Raw genomic sequence first — 24,676 nt, forward strand, 5'->3', positions numbered from 1 at the left:
GTGGGCAGCTGCACTGCCCTCATAGGTCTGCAGAGGCAGTGGGCAGCTCTAGAGGCATCTGAGGGCCTTCGAGTGGGCGGCTATACCAGCCTCCCATGTCTGTGCCTGTGATGTCAGCTATCCCAAACAGGAGCCTCCATGCTCAGTGACTGAGACAACTGTAGTGGTTACCTGAATTTAAGGTCTCCCTGCCAACTGCCAAAATAGTGGACACCAGAGAGCTGAAAGATCTCCTATACTCACATTTGTCCCTGAAAGCCCAAATCTGAGAGTATAAGAGTATAAAAGCCAGAGGGCCAAGACATCAGCTGTGAAGTTTCGTGTTTGAGAAATATCAGGAAAGCTACACCCAAGTAGCCTCTAAAGCATGGGTGCCTAAAGAAGCTTTGAATAAGGATGACACCAATAGTCATGCTAATATGGAAAGGGGTAAATCTCATCCTGACCCCAACTTTATCATAGGCAGTTCAGGGAAGCTGAGAGTGGGATACAGTCTTTCCAAGGCAAGTACCTCCCAATTGGAATTTCTTTAAATAAAAGAAAACTGATGATGGACGAATTCATTGCTTCACTCTGTTTTCACTATTTGAATTTATCCTAAAATATTAGGTTGCATATTTATACATCCAACCAGACACTTATTTTTATGTTAATATCTTTTGAATTTTGATGCTGAAAGATAACTGCCATAAATGTTACATAGCTCTCTTATAACAGTTCTCAAATCACAACAGATCCTCTCATGAATGACCACCAGTGTGGCTGCTAGTCAGTATCCCTTGCTCATGTACTTCATTTCAAACATATATCAAGCTTCATGATCACAGTTAACTTACACTGAAGAAGTGCAAGTGTTCTGTGGTGCTGTGATAGACTTACAGATAGAGTAACAGAATGCTAAGAACCTATGGGATGCTAAGAAATGAGACTTTAGAAACAAGGTTATTTCCTGCTATGGTTTGAATGAAAAATGTCTCTGATAAACTGATATAGCTGAACCCCTTTTCCTAAATTGGTGGTGCTGTTTGAGGTTTTAGAGTACTAAGGAATTTAAATCTTGCTGGAGGAAGTGAATCACTGGAAGAAGTTCTGCAAATCTGCAGCTTGGCCCACTTTCTACTATTGTCTCTGCTACTTATTTGTGATCAGGGAGAATCCTTCTGCTCCCTACAGCCTTGCCTGCTCACCTACCATGCATTCTAATGACTTTAACCAGAATTCAAAATAAACTGTTTTGTTTTTGCCTTGAGCTGCAGTATATTATTTTTAATTTTTTTAATTTTCTTTTAATATTAGTTACAGCTTATTAACTTTGTATCCCAGTTGTAGCCCTCTTCCTCATCCCAATTTTACCCTCCCTCCCTCATCTCCTCCTTGCCCCTTTCCAAGTCCACAGATAGGGGAGGTCCTCCTCCCTTTCCATCAGACCCTGGCTTATCAGGTATCTTCAGACTGGCTGCAAAGTCCTCCTCTGTGGCCTAGCAAGGCTTCCCTCCCTTAGGGGGGCAGGGGAATCAAAGAGCCTGCCAATGGGTTCATGTCAGAAACAGTCCCTGTTCCCCTTACTAGGGAACTCGTTTGGATACTGATCTACCATGGGCTACATCTGAGCAGAGGTTCTAGGTTATATCCATACATGGTCCTTGGTTGGAGAAACAGTCTCATAAAAGACCCCTGTGCCCTCATATATTAGATCCTTGTGGAGCTCCTGTCCTCTCCAGGTCATATTAACTCCCCCTTCTTTCATATGAGTCCCTGCATTCTGCCAAAGGTTTGGTTATAAGTCTGGACATCTGCATTGATACACTGCTAGGTAGAGTCTTTCAGAGGCCCTCTGCGGTAGACTCCTCTCCTGTTACCTGTTTTCTCCTACTTCCAATGACCATCCCATTTTCTTTCTAAGTGAGGATTGATCATCTTACCCCAGGTCCTCCTTTTTTTATCTTCTTTAGGTGTATAGATTTCAGTATGTTTACCATATCTTATAGGTCTATATAAGTGATTATATACCATGTGTGTCTTTCTCCTTCTGGGATACCTCACCCAGAATGATCTTTTGTAAATCCCACCATTTGCCTGCAAATTTCATGATTTCCTTGTTTTTAATTGCTGAGTAGTATTCCATTGTGTAAAGGTACCACAATTTCTGTATCCATTCCTCCATTGATGGACATCTGGGTTGTTTCCAGGTTCTGGCTATTATGAATAAAGCTGCTACAAACATGGTTGAACAAATTTTCTTGTTGTGTACTTGAGTATCTTTTGGATACATGCCTAGGAGTGTTATAGCTGGATCTTGAGGAAGCAGCATTCTTAACTGTCTGAGAAAGTGCCAGATTGATTTCCAAAGTGATTGTTCAAGTTTACAGTCCTACCAGGGTTCCCCTTTCTCCACAACCTATCCATCTTGTGTTGTTATTTGAGTTTTTTATTTTAGTCATTTTAATGGGTGTAAGGTGAAATCTCAGTGTTGTTTTGATTTGCATCTCCCTGATGGCTAAGGATGTTGAGCATCTCTTTAAGTGTTTCTCTTCCATTCTATATTCCTCTATAAAGAATTCTCTGTTTAGCTCTGTACCACATTTTTAAATTGGATTGCTTGATTTATTGCTTTTTTAACTTCTTTAGTTCTTTATCTATTCTGGATATCATCCCTCTGTCAGATATAGAGTTGGTGAAGGTCCTTTCCCAGTCTGTAGGCTGTCATTTTGTTCTGATGACAGTATCTTTTGCTTACAGAAGCTTTTCAGTTTCATGAGGTCCCATTTATTGATTGTTGCTCTTAGAGTCTGTGCTGTTGGTGTTCTGTTCAGGAAGTTGTCTCCTATGCCAATGAGTTCTAGGCTCTTCCCCACTTTTTCTTCTAACCGATTTAGAGTATCTGATTTCATGTTGAGGTCTTTGATCCACACTTGGATTTTAGTTTTATGCAGGGTAAAAAATATGTATCTATTTTCATTTTTCTGCATGTAGACATCCAGTTGGTCCAGAACCATTTGTTGAAGATGCTGTCTTTTTTCCATTAAATGGTTTTGGCTTCTTTGTCAAAATTCAAGTATTCATAGGTGTGTGGGTACTGCAGTATATTTTGATACAGCAACAAAAGAGTAGGTAATTCATTTTCCAACCCTGTTTTTACTTAATCTTTCAGCTTCAGATGTTTTCTTTGCAAACTCTTGAATAAAGGCCTTGAAATATTGCTTCTCCACTAGATTGCAGAACTCTGTTCTTTATCAACATTTGATAACTGGAGTGTATGATTTAAAATGCTCTAAATTTCATATGAAAATATTGGAGAAAACCTTGTTTTAGTATGTCACAATTTTACATATTTTAATAGTCAACCCATTCTATATAGATATTAACTCAGAAAAATTATAGTCTATGAAGTAGATGACTGAATTTTATATTCTATTTTAGAATGAAATTTTGATCATTTGATATTTGCTAATAATTTCTATGGAGCGTACAAATCCCTACCATTTAAAATGTATTTCTAAAATAAACCACACTATCCCCAAGACTATAAAAATGAAGACTTTTACAGGAAAACCATATTTATATGTGAGTACTTAAATTTAGTGCTTTTTTATTTTAGAAATCTCTAGAGTCAGATTGAAGAATGAATCAAGTGAACAGTATTAAAATACTGGTAGGTTAATAGTTTCATTTTTAAGACTTTGTCAAATACTTCCTCATTTTCCTTTTTTATACCCTATGCATGATTGTTTTACATTACATAGTTTAGAAATTAAAAGGAATGATGGCATTCTTTGATCACATATCAGTAGCCACAGCTATATGTCTTCTTACATGCTATAAAAATTACAAAGAAGATATGCTTTGATAAAGTAATCAATGAATGTTTGGAAGGTGGTTCATAAATTAGAAGGATGCTGAAATTCAGTTCATGTAGTGTGTTTTCAATGAGCTCTATTCATTCTTCTTTTTCTTTTCCTCCCTTCCAAAGAATCGGTAAACAAACAAGCAGCCCTTTACAGTAAGGGTAGCAATGGCTGCCACACAGGTGAGTAGGAATCCTATCACATCCAGAGAGTGGTACTGGTACCAGGTGAGATTAAAGGCGAGTGGTCTCAGGTGTTTGGCCCCTTTGTGGCGCATGACAAACTCAATCCAGAAGACAGCTCTGTCTAGTGGCTTCATAGGCTGGTCATGGTGAATGGTTGATAGCCACATAACATTCTCTTTATAGCTGTAAGAGATAAAATAGGCATCAATTCACTGAATGAATTAAAATACACATTTACAAGTTTTTTGTGTAGGCAGTAAAGATGATTATACAAAATAGCAGGAAAATTATTTGTTTTAAATTCATGCCTAGGAAGATGTTATCAGGGATCTCTGAGCTTCTTGAGTATACAAGAAGCATATGGCAGCATATACTCAGAAAGGCTGGAAAAGAGAAAATGTCCCGAAAATGAGACAGTTGAAGGACCATGCATGGAGGTAACCTAGAACCCCTGCACAGATGTAGCCCATGGCAGCTCAGTGTCCCAAGTGCGTACCCTAGTAAGGGGAACAGATTTTGTCTTTGACATGAACTTAGTGGCTGGCTCCTTGATCACCTCCTCCTGATGGGAGAGCAGCCTTACCAGGCCACAGAGGAAGACAATGCAGCCAGTCCTGATGAGACCTGATAGGCGACGGTTAGAAGGATGGGAAGGAAGACCTCTCCTATCAGTGGCCCCTGGGAGAGGCATGGAAGGAGAAGAGGAAGGGAGGGTCAGATTGCGAGTGGATAAGGGAGGGGGCTACAGCTGGTTTATAAAGTGAATAAATTGTAGTAAGTAAAAATAAAATAAAAGTATTGTGAGCCAGGAAAAAAAAAAACTTTACAGAACAACAAAGTGAGGTATTATTTGAGTCTATGATACTTCAGTTATCCAGTGTCATAATATGGTCCAAGATCATGTGAGGTGATTCCTCAGTGCTTGTGAGAAAACTCCAAGAAAACAAGATAAAAAAAACAAAAAACAAACAAACAAACAGAAAACATGGACTCATTCATGGATTATGCTTTTGTGTCCCTCTTAGATGTAGCAGACAGGAGTGATTTTATGTCAGGTTTTTCATTACAACTGGCTCTTGCCATTTGTTTATATGCCTCTATGGAAAAAAAAAAAAACATACTTCACTGGGGAAGGCTTGTCCACACTGCTCATGTGACTCCTCTTAACTCTCAGAGAACAAATTGCCTGATGCTCTAAATAAAGCAGGAAATTGCATGACACTATTTTGTCTCATTTATCAGCCTCAATCTCCCAGGTCCCATTGCCATTCTAGAGTGATAAACAACCCAGTAAACAATGAAAAACTAACTTTTCATGAAAACTTTATACTAGCATCAGAATATACTAGTTTAAGAATAAATTCTCCCAAGTTTCCACAATGACACACGTCTTTCTAATGGTTGATAAGAGGTTGGATTTGAAAAGAAAATTTTATGAAATGCCATATCAGCGATTAAAGACTGTAATTACAAAAATTTCCTGGTTCTTATTAATTATATATAATGGCTGCTTTTCATTACTTTTATATATTTCTCATGAAAGTTACTAATTATTCAGTGAAATTAGTAGAAAGTCTAAATTTCTTCTCTTTTACAATGACAAGAATTATTATTGAATTACATAAATTATTCTAATTGTAAAATGGAATAAAAAACTTTTGCTATTATATTTAAGTGTGTGTATGTGTGTATGTATGTGTGTGTAAGATATTTGAGGAGTTGGAGTTTTTGTATATTGCCAGACATGGGCACTGGGAACTGAGCTGTGGTCTTCTGCTAGAGTAAGCCTTGCTCTTACCTACTGAGCCATCCTTGATCCTATTTCCTGCTATTATTTTATTAACTTCTTTTTTGTTAGCAGTGTGATTTTTAGAAATAAAGTGGTCAAAATTTCACAATGAAGCATTACAAGTGCATTTGATTCTATATCTGAAATGATTATTAATGAATATGTAAAAAAGAAGGGTTACACAGAGACATGAGTCAACAACCCCAAATATCAGTTTGCTGTAGCACAAGAAGTAATTGCAATGGTGGTAACATACCCTCCTATTATTTACAAGGACTGATTGGAAATTTGTGTATTGCTTTTTATTATATCATCCTCATTTCTTAGTATGCATATTACAGCATTTTAAAATTAGGATTCAACTTCTTTGATGGAAGAATGGGAAGAGTGGAGGCTCCTTAGAGAGGGATAGGGAGGCAAATAAAGAAGAGGGTGAAGAGAAATGGCTGTATTCAGTAGTCTGATAAAGGAAATTGGAAGAGGGGTGGGTCCTTTAAAAGGGGGAGCGAGGTTAATACAGAAAGAGCAAAATGGATAAAATAACAATAAAGATGTCTAAAAAAGCCACTAATAAATATATTAACTTACATCCAACTCCCTATTCTATATGCTATTCCATGTATAAGCATATATATAGTTTCTATAAACTATTCTTTATTATTATTATTATTATTATTATTATTATTATTTTCATTTATTACAATTTATTCAATGTGTATCCCGGCTGTGGCCACCTCCCTCGTCTTCTCCCAATCCTACCCTCCCTCCCTCTTCTACTCCTACGCCCCTCCCTTAGTCCACTGATAGGGGAGATCTTCCTTCCTTTCTATTTGACCCTAACCTATCAGGTCTCATCAGGACTGGTTGCATTGTCTTCCTCTGTGGCCTGGCAAGGCTGCACCCTCCAGGGGGAGGTGATCAGAGAGTCTGTCTCTGAGTTCATGCCAGAGAAAGCCCCTGATCTCCTTACTAGGGACCCCACTTGTAGACTGCATCTCTGGACTACATCTGAGCTGGTGTTTAAAGTCTTCTCCATGCATTGTCCTAGTTTGGAGTATCAGTCTCTGCAGGGTACCTAGGGCTCATGTGTTTTTGGCTCTGTTGGTCTCCTTTTGGAGCTCCCGCCCCCTCCAGGTCTTTCTATCTCCACTTCTTTCATAAGATTCCCTGCACTCTGCCCAAAGTTTGGATATGGGTCTCAGCATCAGCTTCCATACCTCAATAAGTAGCATCTTTCAGTGGCTGACTGAGGTAGGCTCCTGTCCTATTCCCTGTGTTCTCCTGCTTCCAATGCTATTGCATTTATCTTTCTGAATGAGGACTGAACATCTTTCCTAGGGTGTTCCTTCTTGTTTAGCTTCTTCAGGAGTATAGATTTTAGTGTATTTACCCTCTAGTATATGTCTAATATGTACTTATAGGTGAGTATACACCATGTCTGTCTTTCTGCTTCTGGGATACTTCATTCTGGATGATCTTTTCTAGTTCCTGCCATTTGCCTCCTGCAAATTTCATGATTTTCTTGTAATAAACTATTCTTACCTGAACTGATGGTACTCTCTTCAAGAGCCAAGGACTACCTAACATAAACCCCAATGCCAGACATGAAAAGCCCTGTTTTGAGGTTTTGGCCAGGACTGTCAAAGAGACAGTCCTTAAAAACTTAAAAACATACAGACTTGACGTTGCCCTTAATTATTCTCCAGAGGTAGAAAGTAAGTTTCTATTGATGAAAGAGCATGCACATCAGAAACCAGAGACCTCTGAGCGGTAACTGACTTCAAAGCACCTTACCTGAAATCTAGCTTTCATGGTAAATCATAGAATGGAGGATTGGAACATTATAAGAAGTGGAGGGCAAGGATAGTTGCTGTGAAGTTGCATCTTTGAGGAAAGCTACACTGATGAGGTCTCAATAATATGGTTGCCTAAATAAGAGCTGAATAAGGATGACGTCAGTAGTCAAGCTAATATAAACAGGAATAAATCTCACCCTAGGCCAAACTCTACACAATATTATTATAGGCACCTAAGGAACGGTGAGAGTTGTAGAGAAATAACTTTTTCCAGGAAAGTACCTCCAAGTTGTATTTTTTTTCATTAAAGAAATGATGATGGACATATTCTTTATTTCACTCTTATGTTTTCACTATTTCAATTTATCTTAATATATTAGGTTGCATATTTAAACATCCAACCATATGCTTTACTTTTATGTTAATATCAATTGTATTTTTGTGCTGAATATTGTAACTGCCATAAAACTTACATATCTCTTTTATAACATTTAAGCTTGATTGTGGTAATGTTATCCTATGGCTTCTGTGTGCAATAGATCTGGTTGGTACCTGACATTTTATTTACTTCGTTTATTTGCTATATAAGTTCTATACTATCCTTAAAATGCTAACCAATTGCCTTACTAAAAGAACTGAAAAGAAAAATTGGTTAGTGCTGGTGGCATATGCCTGTTGGTCTAGCAGTCTGGAGGATGAAGCAGAAAAGTTTTACATTTTGGACCAGCCTGATACACATTGCAAGGAAACATAAAGGAAAACATGGAAATAAAGAACAAGAAGAAAGAAGAAAAAAATCATGGCACTGAATCATGTTCTAATTTGTCTCTGCACCTATCATTGTTTTTGCCTTCAAGATAATTCTTGCTTCTTTGGCCTTCTGTAAGAAGCACAATGAATAAAGAAGTAATGGATACACATTTTAGGAAGTTACACTCACGAAGGATTGTCGATGACTGCCTCCAGGGCATTGAGCAAATCTGACTTTGACATTGTTCTGATATTTAATGCAACAGCTGCTCCTTTGGCCACCATGTGGGCAATGTTATCATGTTGTTCTCCAAACAGAGGAATGCCAATCATGGGGATTCCATGGTGGATTGCCTCATAGACGCCATTGGCTCCACCGTGAGTTATGAAGGCTTTGGTTTTGGGGTGTCCTAGAATGAGATGAATTCAGGTTAACATTAATTAGCTGTCTTAGACATGAGAAAAGAAATGAATACTATGAGGAGCTCAAAGGAGATTTTTCTACATGAAGATTTTTATACTCAAACATCACTGAAATATTTTTCTTTCTCAGAGCAAGAAGAAGTTAAATATACAGAGACCGTTTTGCAGATTTGAATGTGACTTGAGACTTGAACTATGTAATACTGAACACATAAAGTATATAGTTAAACACATACAGTACATAGGAGATAAGAGAAAATGAGTGTTAACAAAAGACCAGATGCATAACAGAACTGTTATCTTTAAATAAACAGTACCATCTCTAAATGTAATATGAAGACTTTTGAAGTCAACCAGGATGGGTATAGAGAAAGTCAGTCATGACTCAACATTGTTTTCCAGAGTCTTACCAAGAAGATCATTCTGGGGGAGCCACTTGTAGACTCTAGTATTGGGTCCTAAGTTGGCTGGTTTTTTGCCATCAAATCTCCAAAGAACCTGTTAAATATGAGATTATCTTGATTTCTGGAGCCAAATTTAACATTTTCCAGACTGAGCAAGTTATATTTAGGAATATAAATGCATGTATAGGTACTTTTATGTATGTACCAGCAGTTAATGAAAAAGATGCAATGAACTTTAAAGAGAGCAAGGGGCACGGTACAAGAGAGTTTGGAGAGAAGAGTGGGAAGGTAGAAATGATATAGGGAGCCTTGTAGAAGAATGCGGAGAAGGATAGAATGACCCAGAGGGAACAGGAGCTCTACAAGAGGAACAACAGTTCCAATGAACCTGCTCCCAACATGACTTGTGGAGACTGAAACACCAACCAAGGACCAGGCATGGACTAGACTTAGACACTCTACATGTATATACACAATGGTCAGCTTAGCCTCCATGTGTGTGCCCCAGAAAAGGGATGGGGGATGTCTCTGACAAGGTCTTTGTTGCATGACTTTTGATCACTTCACCCTGGCATGGCTGTGTAACCAGGACACTGTGAAAGAGGAAATACACAGTCCTAATGAGACTGCGTGTGCTGAAGTGGGTTTGTGCAGGGAAGGCCTCCACTATTTTGAGGGGCAAGAGAGGGAGAGAAAGGTGTGAGGGGAGGACAGGGAGGCGACAGGGAGCTATGATTCAGATTAATAGTAAACATCTAAACAAAAAATATAAAAATAAAACAAAACAAAAAGTAATTTCAAAAAAATAACTTTAAATATGTAACTTTTTTATTTTAAACATAACATAGTTAAATACTTCCCCTGGTATTGATGAGGAAATCAAAAGAGTTGAGTAATGAGATCCTTTAAAGATGGAGATGAAGAGTGTGTCAGCAGTTTCTCTGTTCATTTTTACATTCAGACTGGTTGAATGCAATCCTCATTTTCCAAGCAGGGTTGTTTAGACAAATGAGATAGTTCATGACACATGAACATATATACTACATAGACATGGTGTCATAATTCAATTGAAGAAAGCAGTGGCCCATTACTAATAATTTATATTTTATATAATTGTGTCCCATCTTGGGCCAAATAAAGACCATAAACCCCAAGGAAGAAGTCAGTCTATGATTCACATAGAGCCCTATGTCACCTGAGAATCTCTTTCTAGTGATTCTAGCTTCTTAGACCTGTGCATGTGTGGATACTCACACATCAAACGACCATTAGGTTTATTTACCTCTCAAGTCAAAATCACTCTAGAAATTCTTTATCTAAAATAATTATAAAGAGGGTGATATCAGGAATGAATTCACAGAAGAAGAATTCTTAGTGATTCTTAAGAACCACTCCAAGAAAACAGATGAGTCTTTTGACCTCAGTTTCTTCAAAACATGAGATTGTACTTGGAAGGTGTTTTCACTCTCCTCTCAGGTGTAGTGGATAGGAGTGGGTTTACTTTTGTTTAACCACTATTGTTTGTAGACAAATCTTGTAAAATGGAGAATGGTCCACATGTCTAACACAGACTTACTATGTGACTGATACTGGATCACAGCAAATAAACTAATGTAGATGATTATAGAGGGGTTTTTCCACTAGAAAATTTGTTATGTTCATAAATGTTCAAAGATTTAAATTTAATCTCCAGAAAATTACTTTGTAGTGTGCTTTATGAAGTGAGCCATCTGAAACTGTTTTCATAGCAGGTTCTGTTAGACTCTTTCTTATTTTCATATTCCTTTCTTGAATCTTACGATTTTCATTCTCTCTAGTTATAAGCAAAGCTGGGTGTTTCATATTTTATGATACACAGAGGTTATTATAAGAGCAGTACTCACATCTGTCTTTCCTTTATGTATTTCTTCGAAAAATATTTTGCAAGGCAGCCCTGAAACATTTTTTTAATTATCTTTTTTTAAGTTAATCAAAAGGGAACTTTTTTATATTAATTACAGTTTATTCACTTGTATCCCAGCTGCAGCCCCCTCCCTCATTTTCCCCCTATCACACATTACTCCCTCATCTCCCCCTATGCCCTTCTCCAAGTCCACTTGTAAGGGAGGTCGTCTTCCCCTTCCATCTGACCCTAGCTAGCCTTTCAGGTCTCATCAGGACTGGCTGCAATGTCTTCCTCTATGGCCTGGTAAGGCTGCTACCTGCTAAGGGGGAGGTTATCAAAGAGCCAGCCACTGAGTTCATGTCAGACAATCCCTGTTCCCCTTACTAATTAACCCACTTGGAGACTGAACTGCCACAGGCTATATCTGTGCAGGGGTTCCAGGTTATCTCCATGCATGGTCCTTGGTTGGAGTATCAGTCCCCTTTTTTACTATATTAATCCTGCTAAGCTTTGAGCATGGGAGATCTTTCCATCTTCTGATATCTTCTTCTATTTCTCTCTTCAGAGACTAGAACTTTTTTTTATACAAGTCTTTGACTTGCTTATTTAGAGTCACACCAAGGTACTTTATGTCCTTTGTGGTTATTGTGAAGGGTGTTATTTCCCTAATTCTTTCTCAGCTCTTTTTTCTTTTGCATACAGGAGGGCTACTGATTTTTTTTAAATTAATTTTGTATCCATGCACTTTGCTGAAGGTGTTTATCTGCTGTAGAAGTTCTCTTGTAAAACTTTTGTGGTCATTCATGTACACTAACATATCATCTGCAAATAGTGATTCTTTGACTTCTTCCTTTCCAATTTGTATGCCCTTGATCTCCTTTACTTATCTTATTCCTTTAGCAAGGACTTCAAGAACTATGATGAAGAAATGCAGAGAGAGTGGACCACCTTACCCTGTCCATGATTTCAGTGGGATTGCTTTAAGTTTCTCTCTGTTTTCTTTCATGTTGGCTATAGGCTTACTGTGTAATGCCTTTACTAGCATCAGTCTCAGAAAAGACCCCTGGGCCTTTTGAATGACAGTTGAGAATTTAAATGGCCCTCTCAACTACACATTGAACAGGCCTGCTTCAAAATTAGGATGCAGAGCAGAGCCATGATACATTTCAGACAGTTTCAATACCTGCATAATATTATTCGGCTAGAAAATAAAATAAATGTGAATAATCCCACCAAAACTTTTATGTATGCATTGAGTTTAAATAATCAACAATCGTAACTAGTGACTCTGAAGAGCAAGGTCCTCTCACACCAGCATTTCAGAATGTGCCCACAGAGATCACAATGTTTATATACAAGATATTCTAGGTCAAAAACAACTTCTGGAAAACTTGTATATATTGTAAGGTTTGTTATGCATATCTGTTTCTAAATTGGTTAATGTAAATTATAGATAACCTAAAACTTTACCTTTCACCAATAATTTTTGTAATCAGACCCTTTTTTGTCATTTATTTTTTTAAAGAACTTTTTTATTTTAATTTTTATCAATTACACTTTATTCACTTTATATCCCTCCATAAACCGCTCCCTCCTCCCCTCCCAAATTCACCTTCCCTCCCCCTTCTCTACACATGCCCCTCCCCAAGTCCACTGATAGGGGAGGTCTTCCTCTCCTTCCTTCTGATCCTAATCTATCAGATCTCATCAGGAGTGGCTGCATTGTCTTCCCCTATGGCCTGGTAAGGCTGCTCTCCTCTCAGGGGAAGGTGATCAAAGAGCAGGCCAATCAGTTCATGTCCCTGTTCCCACTGTAATCAGACCTTTGAAGGACATTTATAGAGTTGCCTCCAATGAGGGGACTTTATCTCACCTTTTGTGGAATCTGGGCAAGGGCCCATGCAATTGTGTTGGCCATTTCTTCTGTCATGTTACTGACCATGGACCCCAAAGAGAACAGCACAACCCCATGCTCTCCAGAGCTCTGGACAAAGTCTTCCATTTCCTGTTAAGAAAGAACCTGCCTCATCACAAAGTAACAACTGAAGAGAAATCACTTGTGTAAATTTTTATGAAAATAACTAGAATAAAAATTGAAGTGTTCCTAGGAAGTTTTAGAATACTGCTGTTAAAAATGCAGAAGACAAAAATAGCAAGGTCAAACACTTTGAACGTCACAGGCAGCAGTTCCAAGTGTACTCACACATAATTCAACCACCTACTAAATATTTTGGTCTGGCAAAATGAAAACGCAAAAGTAAAAGTATACTATGTATGATGTAGTCATTAAATTGTAGCTCATTTACATTTTCTCATTCTAAGTAGAGTGTATTTTTTCCTTAGTATTTTTTGTTCTCTATGATGGTTCATTTAATATTATTAACTAACGTTTGATGAAATAGTATCTTTATTGTAGTATATACATACATGTAGTTAATAAACATTTCCAACTATGATCAATAAAATGTTTTCTTTTGCAAAATAATCATAACTGCACTGAAAACATGTACCATTACCTCCACAATCTACTGCTTAGAGCTGAAACTGTGTCTATATTGTTTCATTTGATATCAAACCATTACCTCTGATATACACTAGTCACCACTTTTGAATAAATGACAGTTTCTCATCCAGTTTAACTAACTGAATTTGTTTGTCTTCTGTGTGTCTATGCATGGACTTGTGTGTATGTTTTTGTAAGTATGTTGAGAGGTGGTGGTATTGGAGAGAATCCCTGTCTTTGTTTTCGCACATGAATCCAAAGGTCAAAATCGAGAGTCTTTCCCTATCAATCTTTAATATATATTTTTGATTCTGTCTCTAATTGAACATGAATCCCACCATTCTTAACAGATTAATAGCCATCAAGCTGTTGGTCTTACCCTGTTTTTGCCATCTCAGGACTAAAGTCATACTTACCATGCCAGGATACCCAACTTATTACATGGGTGTTGGAGATTCAAACTCACATCCTCTGGGTTGCTTGGTAATAACCTTACCCGGCGACTAACCACCCAAGTACCTTACCTGACTTTGTTTAACTCAAATGATATGTACATTTCCTATGTCTCTCATGTTCTCTCTTGAGTTCACTGAGCTGCTAGTTAGCAGTGTGCTTGATTCCTATATAACTCTGTCACTGGGAGAAAATGTAGTGAAAGGTGTAGAATCACTTTCAGCACAAGTGAAATCAAAAAACAAAAGAAATTAAAAAAATTGTACTTACCTCAGGCAAGGGTTTAGCAGGTTTGCAGTGGAGTCCTCCAACATAGTCAGCATTTGGTAAGGTCGGGTGAGGAAATTCCAAATCCCAGTAGGACCTAATGAGCCACATTTCTGCTTTGCTGACTGTTTCAGATAAGGTGGTGGGCCTTCCTAGATGGAGAAGATGAGCAAATGAGAAGGGATTGTCATCTGAATATAAAATATGTTTTCGTAGAGATGTTGGAAGAATTTTTCTTTGATTAGAGCATGTGCATTTAAATAAATAAATAAATAAATAAATAAATAAATAAATAAACCCAATGTTTATTTATATGTAACATAATTTGCATGTATAATAGATTTGAAGCTCATATAATATACATAAATGTCAGTTTGGTTTAATTTTAATGGAAACTATAAGAATCACCTTATGTTTTCACGATAATTTGAAATGATCCACTAAACCACTGTAACAATAAGCACAAGTTTTACTTCTATCTAAGTTTCAGAAGGACCATTGCAAATGCATATACACATTCCAGGTTCAAAACACAAACCATGCTGTTTACCCAGGACAGATTTCATCAGGGACAGTGTAGTTTGTAAGTAGTCCTTTTTGCTGGTTTTGCCAAGGCAGCAGCAAGTTTATGAATGGTTGAATGTACGCTTAGTGCTTCTAATCTTTTTTTTTAATTAAATGTTTATTTTTTTATATTAATTACAGTTTATTCACTTTGTATCCCAGCTGTAGCCCACTTTCTCATTTCCTCCCAATCCCACCCTCTCCCTCATCTCCTCCCATTCCCTTCTCTAAGTCCACCAATAGGGGAGATCCTCCTCCCTTTTCATCTGACTCTAGCCTATGAGGTTTCAATAGGACTGGCTGTAGTGTCCTCTTTTGTGGCCTGGAAAGGCTGCTCCCCCCTTGGTGGAAGGGGGAGATCAAAGGGCCCACCACTGAGTTCATATCAGAGACAGTCCCTGTTTCCCTTACGAGGGAACCAGCTTGGGTATTGTGGTGTCATGGGATCCAACTGAGCAGGGTTCTAGGTTATATCCATGAAGGTCCTTGGTTAGAGTATCGGTCTCAGAAAAGACCCTATGCCCAGATATTTTGGTTCTGTTGTTCCCCTTTTGGAGCTCCTGTCCTCTCCAGTTCCCATTAACTCTCCCTTCTTTCATAGGATTACCTGCACTCTGCCCCAATTTTGGTTAAAGAGTCTCAGCATCTTCTTTAATACACTGCTGGGTAGAGTTTTTCAGAGGCCCTCTGTGGTAGGCTCCTGTCCTGTTTCCTGTTTTCTCCTTCCAATGTTCATCCCATTTCTCTTTGTGAGTGAGGATTGATCATTTTACCCAGGGAACTTCTTGCTTAACTTCTTTGGTTGTACAGGTTTTAGTAAGTTTTATAGATTATATTATATAATCTGTATTATAGATCTAGTATCCACTTATATGTGAGTATATACCATAAACCCCTGCACATATATAGTTCATTGCAGCTCAGTCTCCAAGTGGGTTCCCTAGTTAGGGGAACAGAGACTGTCTTGGACATGGACTCAGTGGCTGACTCTTTTCCTCCCAACCCAGAGGGAGGAGCAGCCTTGCTAGGCCACAGAAGAGGACAATGCAGCCACTCCAGAAGAGACCTGATAAGCTAAGATCAGATGGAAGGGGAGGAAGATCTCCCCTGTCAGTGGACTTAGAGAGGGGCAGGAAGGAGATGAGGGAGGGTAGGGTTGGGAGGGAATGAGGAGGGGGGCTACAGCTGGGATGCAAAGTAAGCAAACTGTAGTTAATATAAAATAATTAAAAAAAATCATCCTGAGTGAGGTATCCCAGAAGCAGAAAGACTTACACAGTATATACTCACATATAAGTGCTTCTATTCTTGTTTCATACTAAGAAATTCCATGTCACTTATCATGCAAAAAGTCACAATATTTTTAGAATTATGATGAGAGATTTATTTTTTAAAAGAATGAACATGACGTGAAAAATAGCGACTGAATGACTGTGTGTCCATGTTTCTATAGAATTTAGATATTTTTTCAATGGATACTAGAAAAGGATACAATCAAGAAATGTGAGGTTGGTAGAAGCCTCAGTTCCATTTTTAACCCTGTGAACTAACGCAGTATATTTCAAAATTAGGGAAATTCTTTGGTAACCCATGAAAAATATTTATAATCTATCCTCTTATTTATGTGTATTGTATCTGTGTGAGTATAAGATCAGCAAATTTAGGTGCCTGTGGATACCATACAAGGGCAGCAGGGCCTCTGAAGCTGAACAGAGAGGCAATTTTGAGTCCCTGGACATGGGTGAGAGCTAGGATGCTTCCAAAACCTACATTTTAGTTTTAAATAAAGCATAGCCCTACGCAAGAGAAAATAATTTCTTCAATGTTATATATGCATGTTTATTCCATTAAATATATCATTCTTTACTCTACGCTAATGAAGATTTGGGTAACTAGCTAGTGACCTATTAAGATAGAGGTTAAATTACAGGAAAAGGAGTAAAGAATCCCATAGAGAAAGTCTACTGTGTCTCTTTGCAATTGTATACGTGACCAGAATGCCCTATATCAGGTCTCCTGCCTTCTTCCATTTGATCAATAAAATGAGCTTTAGCAGAATGTTTCAGAGTTTCTTAGCCAATATTGTATTATATTTGACCACCTAGAAAAGAAAACCTCACTTTGTATTTCATGGACAGATAGCTTTAAATGCATGTGAAAGTTAGGTCCTAGGTTATTGATGAGAAACATAACTTACCCAAAGTTTCACTGTAGAACTGATCCCATTTCTTCTCATCAAATGTCTGGAACCAAAAGTCAAAATAAAGCATACATATCATATTTTTCACCCTCTCTAAGAATGTCATTTGGCCACCTAGTCCTGACAAAATCATAGGTACATAAGAGGGAGGGAGCACAAATCCTCCATTGTACTTTTCCAATGTGTAGCCTGGAGTGAAACGAAGACTGTACAGAAAAGGAAGATGGAGCAGTTCAGCTATCAGTTCCCCACAGGGAGCAATCGCATCTGAGATCAGGACATCAAACTTGGATTTCTGCAGTTTTGCCATAAGCTGTTTGTTTGAAACTGTGTCTTTACAAAGACTTTGATAATAAGCAGAATATTCTGTAAAAATATTTTGTAGCAAAGGAGAATATGATAAACATGTATCTCTTGGCAGCTCATAAGTCCACATAGTCACAATCTTTGTGAAAAAATTTTCCAGATCATCTTTACTGATAGTTGTAGAAAATGTTTCAAATTTAAGGCCAGGCGATTTTTCAGGATCAAGCAAAATGGAAGCTGATGGTCTCAGAACAGTCACTTCATGACCCCTCTGTACAAGTTCATCCAGTATTATCTTTAAATTCATCCAGTGACTGTATTCCATAGGCCACACCAACACCTTCCCACAGTTAGCAGATCTGAAGCAGCAACTCATCTGCAGCAGGAGCAGGGCAGACACCCACTTCACAGGCATCCTGGGAGAGCACAGTCCTCTGTTCAGAGTGTCTTCCCTTCTGTCACTGTTTGCCCTCATGTCTAAACAGAAAAGAGCAATGAGTTAAAATGTAACCTGAGTTGTTTAAAGCAAATATACTTAATTAATTTGTAGGCTGAGGAAGGTAGTTAAAGAAAATTTTTAACTTTTTAATATTTGCATGTGTGTGTTTAATGTCACATGTTTTGTAATGAAGTGAAATTAGTAATCATGTCCTGAGTGTATAACTCTTCTGTTTGCAAAAGATCTGAAAAGTGGAAAGAACACTTGTTAGTGAGATGTGAGTCTGACTTTCTTTCTCAACTAGAGCCTAAGATGTAGTAACTACAGAGCTTGTCAGTGTTTGTGGATATCATTTTCAAGAACATTTTGTAAGAAGGTTGATTAATGTCAGAGACAGTCCCTGTTCCTATTACTATGGACACTGATCTGCCATGGGCTACATTTGTGCAGGGGTTCTAGGTTATCTCCATGAATGGTCCTTGGTTGCAGTATCAGCATGAACTGACTGGCCTGCTCTTTGATCACCTCCCCCTAAATGGGGAGCAGCCTTACCAGGATGCAGAGCAAGATAATGCATCCTGATGAGACCTGATAGACTAGGGTCAGAAGAAAGGGGAAGAAGCCCTCCCCTATAGGTGGACTGGGGTAGGGGAGAAGAGGAAGGTGGAGAAGAGGAAGGCAAGTTTGGGTTGGGAAGGGAGGAGGGAAGGAGCTACGGGGGATATACAAAGTGAATAAATTGTAATTAATAAAAATAAAAGTTAAAAAATTTAAACCTGATTTAAAAAAATAAAGATATGAAAGAGGCATGAAAAAGAGAATGTTGATTAATGTATTTACTTACATACAATTTCTAAATAAGCTTGACAGTGTGTCTTACTGATAGAAACCCTGGGAATCAGATAGGTAAGAGTTTCTGCCAATCACGGTTGCCAGGAAAACAGCCAAAGAGACAGGCCTGAGTAGTACTTGTTGCTAAGCTTTGCTGAAGGCAGCTAGTTGTGTGGACTTAGATTTTTCAAACACCTAGTTTACTTGATGCTCTTAAACACCTCTCCCTCCCTTCCCATACCCTGACCTTAGGTAGGAGATTAATAGGAAAAGGGTATCTTTACCTCTTTTTCTTACTTCCACCTGACTAGAATCCTTGGGCTCTTTGGGGATATACCAATCTCAGTAGTCAGAATATCAGCAGTCCAGACAAACAGCAAAGCAGCAAACCACAGCAGCAGCAAACAAGTAGCAGCAGCAGCAGCAGCAGCAGCAGCAGAGGTGGTACCACTCAGCCAAACAGTAAGACTCCACCTAAACTACATCAGTACACCAAAGTGGGAAAACTCCCTTGATTCAGATAGTTTCCAGCTGACAAACATTGAATGCCTTCTCACAGGGCAGTTTTCCACAGAGGAAAGACATTCTCACTTCCCACACTTGGAACCCAAACAAAATCTGTATTTACACGACACAACTGGGTTTCCAAAGAAATGAGAAACTTCTCCTTCATATTTGGTTCAGCCTATCTATCCATGAGCCTTCCCTAGGCCCAACGTGTAGCTGGGAGGTTTATTCTTAGAATCTTAGTGCACAAATCCCCTGAGTAGATGAGCAGGTAAAGCTGCATTCCCTCCTCTTCAGGAAACACCATACCTACCATTTCTGAGATTCCCCAATGTTTCCGTTTGCCCATGAAGCCCTTGGACACTGACATGTGATTTGCCTGTGTTCTTGTTTGCTCTCATATTATACTGAAGCTACAAACTTTCAAACCACTGTAGGATGCATCCCTTGTAGAAATTATTTAATCACAAAAGCCACCTGTATTTTTCATCACACTGACAAAGTCCTTTGCCAAAATCAAATTTTGTTATTACACATGTATTTTATCCCCTGATAGGAAGGAGTAGTATTCAGCATGGCAAGCAAGGAGAACTGAGAAAGTAATCTTTTCTGAAAATTTACTCATAGATATATTCAAATATTTATTTCAGTATTGCCTTTACCAGTCAAGGTAGCAATGAGAAAACCACCAACTTACAAAAAAAGAACAATATGAGAAAAAAAGGAACCATAGATATATAAAAGAAGAAATAAAATAAATGAATTACAGAGGGATAGCTTTAATTATAAATAATGAGCTTGGGTGTTAACAGGTGAAATTCCTGAACCAAAAAATCAGAGCACAGGGGTCTTTCCTGAGACTGATACTCCAACCAAGGACTACGCATGGAGATAACCAAGATCCCTACACAGATATAGCCCATGGCAGTTCAGTATCCAAGTGGGTTCCATTGTAATAGGAACAGGGACTGTCTCTGACATGAACTGATTAGCCTGCTCTTTAATTACTTCCCCCAAGGGGGAAGCAGTATTACCAGGCGACAGAGGATGACAATGCAGCCACTCCTGATGAGATCTAATTGACTAGGATCAGGAGGAAGGAATAGGAGACCTCCCCTATCAGTGGACTTGGGGAAGGGCATGCATGCAGAGGGTGGAGGAAGAGAGGGATTGGAATGGGAGAAGGGAGGGAACCACAGGGGGAATATAAAGTGAATAACATGGAATTAATAATTTATTATGTATATGTATGTGTATATGTATATGTATAAGTATATACTGCCTAAATCAACAAAACATCTAAACATGAGATGCTACCTTATGAGAAAATTACTTCATAGGTAAAGAAACACTTGCATTGAAAATTAGAAAAATAAATATTTTACATAAGCAAACTGCATGTGTACTGTATTAGACATAACTATAAGTGCAAGCATAGGTTTAAGTCATAGAGTATATATTGTGACCTTTAAAGTCACTAAATATTTTCAAAAACATCAGTTTGAAAAAAGGAAAAAACAGCTGCAATAATATATTTCAAATCATATCCAATAACACATTTCCAATCATTTTCAGCAAACATCCGATGTGCTTTACTCATAATAGAAGCTGGATGTTTGTAGTACCTTTATTTGTAACAACCAGAAGCTGGAAACAACCCAGATGTCCCTCAGCTGAGGAATGGATATAGACATTGTGGTACATTTACACAATGGAATACTACTCAGCAATTAAAAAGAAGAAAATCATGAAATTTGCAGGCAAATGGTGGGAAAAGATCATCCTGATTGAGGTATCCCAGAAGCAGAAAGACACACATGGTATATACTTACTTATTAGTGGATATTAGACATACAATATAGGATAATCATACTAAAATCTGTATACTTAAAGAAGCTAATCAAGAGGGAGGACCCTGGTAAGATGATCAATCCTCATTCAGAAAGGCAAATAGAATGGACATCAGAACAGGGAGAAAACAGGGAACAGGACAGGAACTTACCACAGAGGGCCTCTAAAAGACTCTACCCAGCAGGTTATCAAAGCAGATACTATGACTCATAGCCAAATTTTGTGCAGAGTGCAGGGAATCTCCTGAAAGAAGGAGGAGATAGAAAAACCTGGAGGGGATATGATCTCTACAAGGAGAAATAAAGAAATGTGGGCACAGGGAACTTTTCTGAGACTCATACTCCAACCAAGCACAATTCATGGAGATAACCTACATCCCTGGACAGATGTAGACCATGGCAGCTCAGTTTCCAAGGTGGTTCTCTAATATTGGGAACAAGGACTGTTTCTGACATGCACTCAACGGCCTCCTCTTTGATCACCTCTCCTGAGGTGGTGTTGCCCTATCAGGCCACAGAGGAAGACAATGCAGCCAGTCCTGATGAAACTTGATAGAATAGGGTCAGACTGTAGGGGTGGAGGACATCCCCTATAAATATACTTGGGGAGGGGCTATGGTGTAGAAGAGGGAGGGAGTGTGAGTTTGGGAGGGGCTGGGGGGGCACAACAGTTGGGATACAAAGTGAAAAAACTATAATTACTAAAAAAAATATGAATTTAAAATTAAAAAAAAGAAACTGGAGACAACCTAGATATCCCTCAACTGAAGAATTGACGAAGAAAATGTGGTACCTTTACACAATGGAATACTACTCACTATTTAAAACAACAGTGTGATGCAATTTGTAGGCAAATGGATGAAACTTGAAAAGATGATCCTGAATGAGGTAAGCCAGACCCAGAAAGACACACATGGATGTACTCACTTGTAATTGGGTATTAGTCATAAAGTACAGGATAACTATGCTACAGTCTACAGACCCAAGAAGCCAAGGAGGCCAAGGGAGGACATTTGAATCTCACTCAGAAGGGGAAATAAAATAGACATCCAAAGTATACAGAGGGAGGGACCTGGGTGGGAGATGGGGTAGGGCTGATAATGGGGGAGGGGATGGGGTGTGGAGAGAGCAGGTGGGTGAGTGTGGGAGTGGCAGGATCTTTTGTGAAAATGAAAACTGTTGGGTTGGGGAGTATCTGAGACATAGGAAGCTCCCTGGAGGCTGTGGGGTTGATCCTAGCTGAGACTCCTAAAGGATATAGAACCTGAAGTCATCACTTTGTGTAGCCCGATTGGGCTTCCAGAGGAGGGAGGGGGACACCAAACCACTCATAAAACTTTCACCCCAAAATGTGTCTCACCTACAAGAAGTGAAGCCATAAAGATGGAGCAGAGATTGAGGGAATGGCAAAGCAACGACTGGCCCAACTTGAGAACCACCCTGTGGGACAGAACAAGCCTCCAACATTATTAATGACACTCTGTTGTGCTTGCAGACAGGAGCCTAGCATATCTGTCTTCTGAGAGGCTTCATCTAGCAGCTGATGGAAACAGATGCAGAGACCCACAACAAAACAATTGGAGAGATAGGGGAAAGAGAGTGAGGAATGACTGAGGGAGCCAGCAGGGTCAAGAACACCACAAGATGAGCTACAGAGTCCCTTGGGGTCACACAGAGACTGAAACATCATGCAAAGTGCATGCAGAGGCTGGATCTAGGCCCCCTATAGAAATTTGTAGCAGCTGTGTGGTATGGTCAACACGTGGGTCCCTATCAGTGGAAGTAGGGCTGTCTCTGACTCTCTTGCCTGTCTTTGGATTTGTTTCTACTAGCTGGTCTGCGTTGTCTGGTGTCAGCAGAAGGGGCTTACCTTATTCCTGGGGCAACTTGAGGTACCAGGGGTGGGTTTGTTCCCTTTGAAGACTTCTCTTTTTGTGAGAAGGACAGAGGGGAGCAGGAGGAAGCATGAGGGTGGGACTGGGATGAGATGAGGCTGGGATGAGATCATCCTGTAAAGTGATTAAGTTTTAAAAATAAATAAAAATTTAAAAAGAGACTCAACACTATGATAGTTAGTGTTCTGAAAATTTTACTTCAATCCATTGGAAGATCACTGAGGCAATAACTCAGAATTGCAGTTCAGCACTAACTCAACTGGCTAAACAGATAAATACAGAAAATTTCATTCATCAGGTGGAGTATGTGGCACACTCCCAAAATTCACCATGAATAGAGCTTCAAAATAATTCTCAATAAGATGATACAAACTAAAAATATAATTTTTGAACACAGAATAATAAAACCACCATTCAACAATAGAAACATTTTAAGTTGTACAAATACACAAAATGTATGGAGATCCAAAGGACACTATGTGTGAGGAACAGGACAGCAGTGTTGGCACAGTGACCAAGAGACAGAACCCTGGGCCTTAAAACTCCAGTGTTTCCCAAGTGAGAGGAAGCTCCATGGTGTGGGAATCAATTGAGACCATTCTCAGGTCCCCCAGCTAAAACCCGGAAGAGTTCCAGGGTCCAGGCATGCACTTGGTTGCCGGACCAGAGCCACATGCCTGCTTGTCCTGACAACATTCCCAGGCTGAACTGTGGGCCCAAAACACCCGACCCTGGGATTTCCAGTCCAGAGAGAACGCCACAGTGAAGGAAACAAATGGGACTGTCCTCTGGTCATAGAGTCAATCCCTGGAAAATGTTTCAGGATCTGACGGGTGCTCAGTTGCCAGCCTAGAGACTTGCTGTGCACACAACTCACCATCCCAGACAGAACTGTGGGTCCCAGGGCATGAGAGATGGGGTTTCCCTTTTGGAAAACCCCCACAGTGATGGAAATAGCAGGTCCTAGCTTAGAGCACTCAGCAGGCCCCCTTCCCCTACTTTGAAAAGTTCTTGGGAGAAGTTCCCAGATTCTTGCAGGAGCCCATTCCCCAGCTTGGAGCCACAACTTGCCTGTGACTGCGTGTTCTATGCGCCACCCCAGACAGAACTGTGCACCCCCAAACACCACAGACTGGGTCTCACTGTTGGAGGAAACTCCCTTATGCAGGAGGAAACATCTGGTCTGACCTCAGGACACCCAGCTCCAGAAAATTTTCTGGGTCCCTGCAGGGTCCAGGTTCTAGCCTCCTGCAGCATGCATGAGAGCTGTGTTCACCTGACACTGATTACCGCTTGGGTACTGGGGCACAGAGTTCTAACCTCAGACCTATAGAAGCCTGAGATCCCTGAGATCAGCCCTCAGATACTGCTCCAAGTGGCAACGAGTTATCCCTAAGTAAGCTGACCAAACTCACAGGTTCTTCAAAAGGGCTGTGCCTAGAAAACTGTTTAAGAACAACAGTAGCAGCTCACTAAATTCAGACCAAGAAACCCAGCAGCAGGGCAGCTATCTCTAGAACTTCTCTGGGTGAGATGAGAACCCCCATGACTAACAAAGACCACAATTACCACTCAGGTCTATACGCCGGATTTGAGCTGTGGCAATTCCTAAAACACCAGCCATACAGTGACCATACCCAAAAAGCTGTTGAAGGAGGAGGCCTCCTTCAGGAAAAATCATCTTCCTGCCCAAGGTATTCTCACCACCCTAGGATTCCAGGAAGCACCAGAAACTATTAGCCAATTAGATAGCCTAATGGGTAGAGGCCAGTGTACAAGCTCTA

At 39.4% G+C, this 24,676-nt stretch overlaps 1 protein-coding gene across 2 annotated transcripts; it reads right to left on the bottom strand.

Moving 5' to 3' along the window:
* Nucleotides 1-585: 585 nt before the first annotated feature.
* On the bottom strand, nucleotides 586-17,824 carry LOC129675522 (UDP-glucuronosyltransferase 2B17-like). Of its 2 annotated transcripts, XM_055605492.1 has the most exons (6): nucleotides 17,062-17,824; nucleotides 14,304-14,452; nucleotides 12,951-13,082; nucleotides 9,199-9,286; nucleotides 8,556-8,775; nucleotides 586-4,213 (listed from the first exon to the last, which is right to left on the bottom strand). In XM_055605492.1, the coding sequence occupies exons 1-6, from the start codon at nucleotides 17,783-17,785 to the stop codon at nucleotides 3,934-3,936; spliced, it is 1,593 nt and encodes a 530-aa protein (XP_055461467.1). In that variant the 5' UTR covers nucleotides 17,786-17,824; the 3' UTR covers nucleotides 586-3,933. The 2 variants fall into 2 exon arrangements, with proteins under 2 accessions (XP_055461467.1, XP_055461468.1); XM_055605493.1 differs by lacking the exons at nucleotides 8,556-8,775; nucleotides 9,199-9,286 and having other exon boundaries at nucleotides 4,167-4,213.
* Nucleotides 17,825-24,676: the final 6,852 nt, after the last annotated feature.

This window comes from Psammomys obesus, unplaced genomic scaffold (genome assembly GCF_907164565.1).
Source record: "Psammomys obesus unplaced genomic scaffold, mPsaObe1.curated_primary_1811, whole genome shotgun sequence".
In the NCBI taxonomy this organism is placed as follows: Eukaryota; Metazoa; Chordata; class Mammalia; order Rodentia; family Muridae; genus Psammomys; species Psammomys obesus.

Excerpts from the sequence above, each read along its gene's own strand:
- LOC129675522 (XM_055605492.1), bottom strand. The coding sequence starts at position 17,785 with ATGCCTGTGAAGTGGGTGTCTGCCCTGCTCCTGCTGCAGATGAGTTGC. Across the intron at positions 9,287-12,950 it reads TTGCCCAGATTCCACAAAAG|GTTCTTTGGAGATTTGATGG; the intron begins GTGAGATAAAGT and ends CATATTTAACAG. Across the intron at positions 4,214-8,555 it reads GCAGTCATCGACAATCCTTC|CTATAAAGAGAATGTTATGT; the intron begins GTGAGTGTAACT and ends TATCTCTTACAG.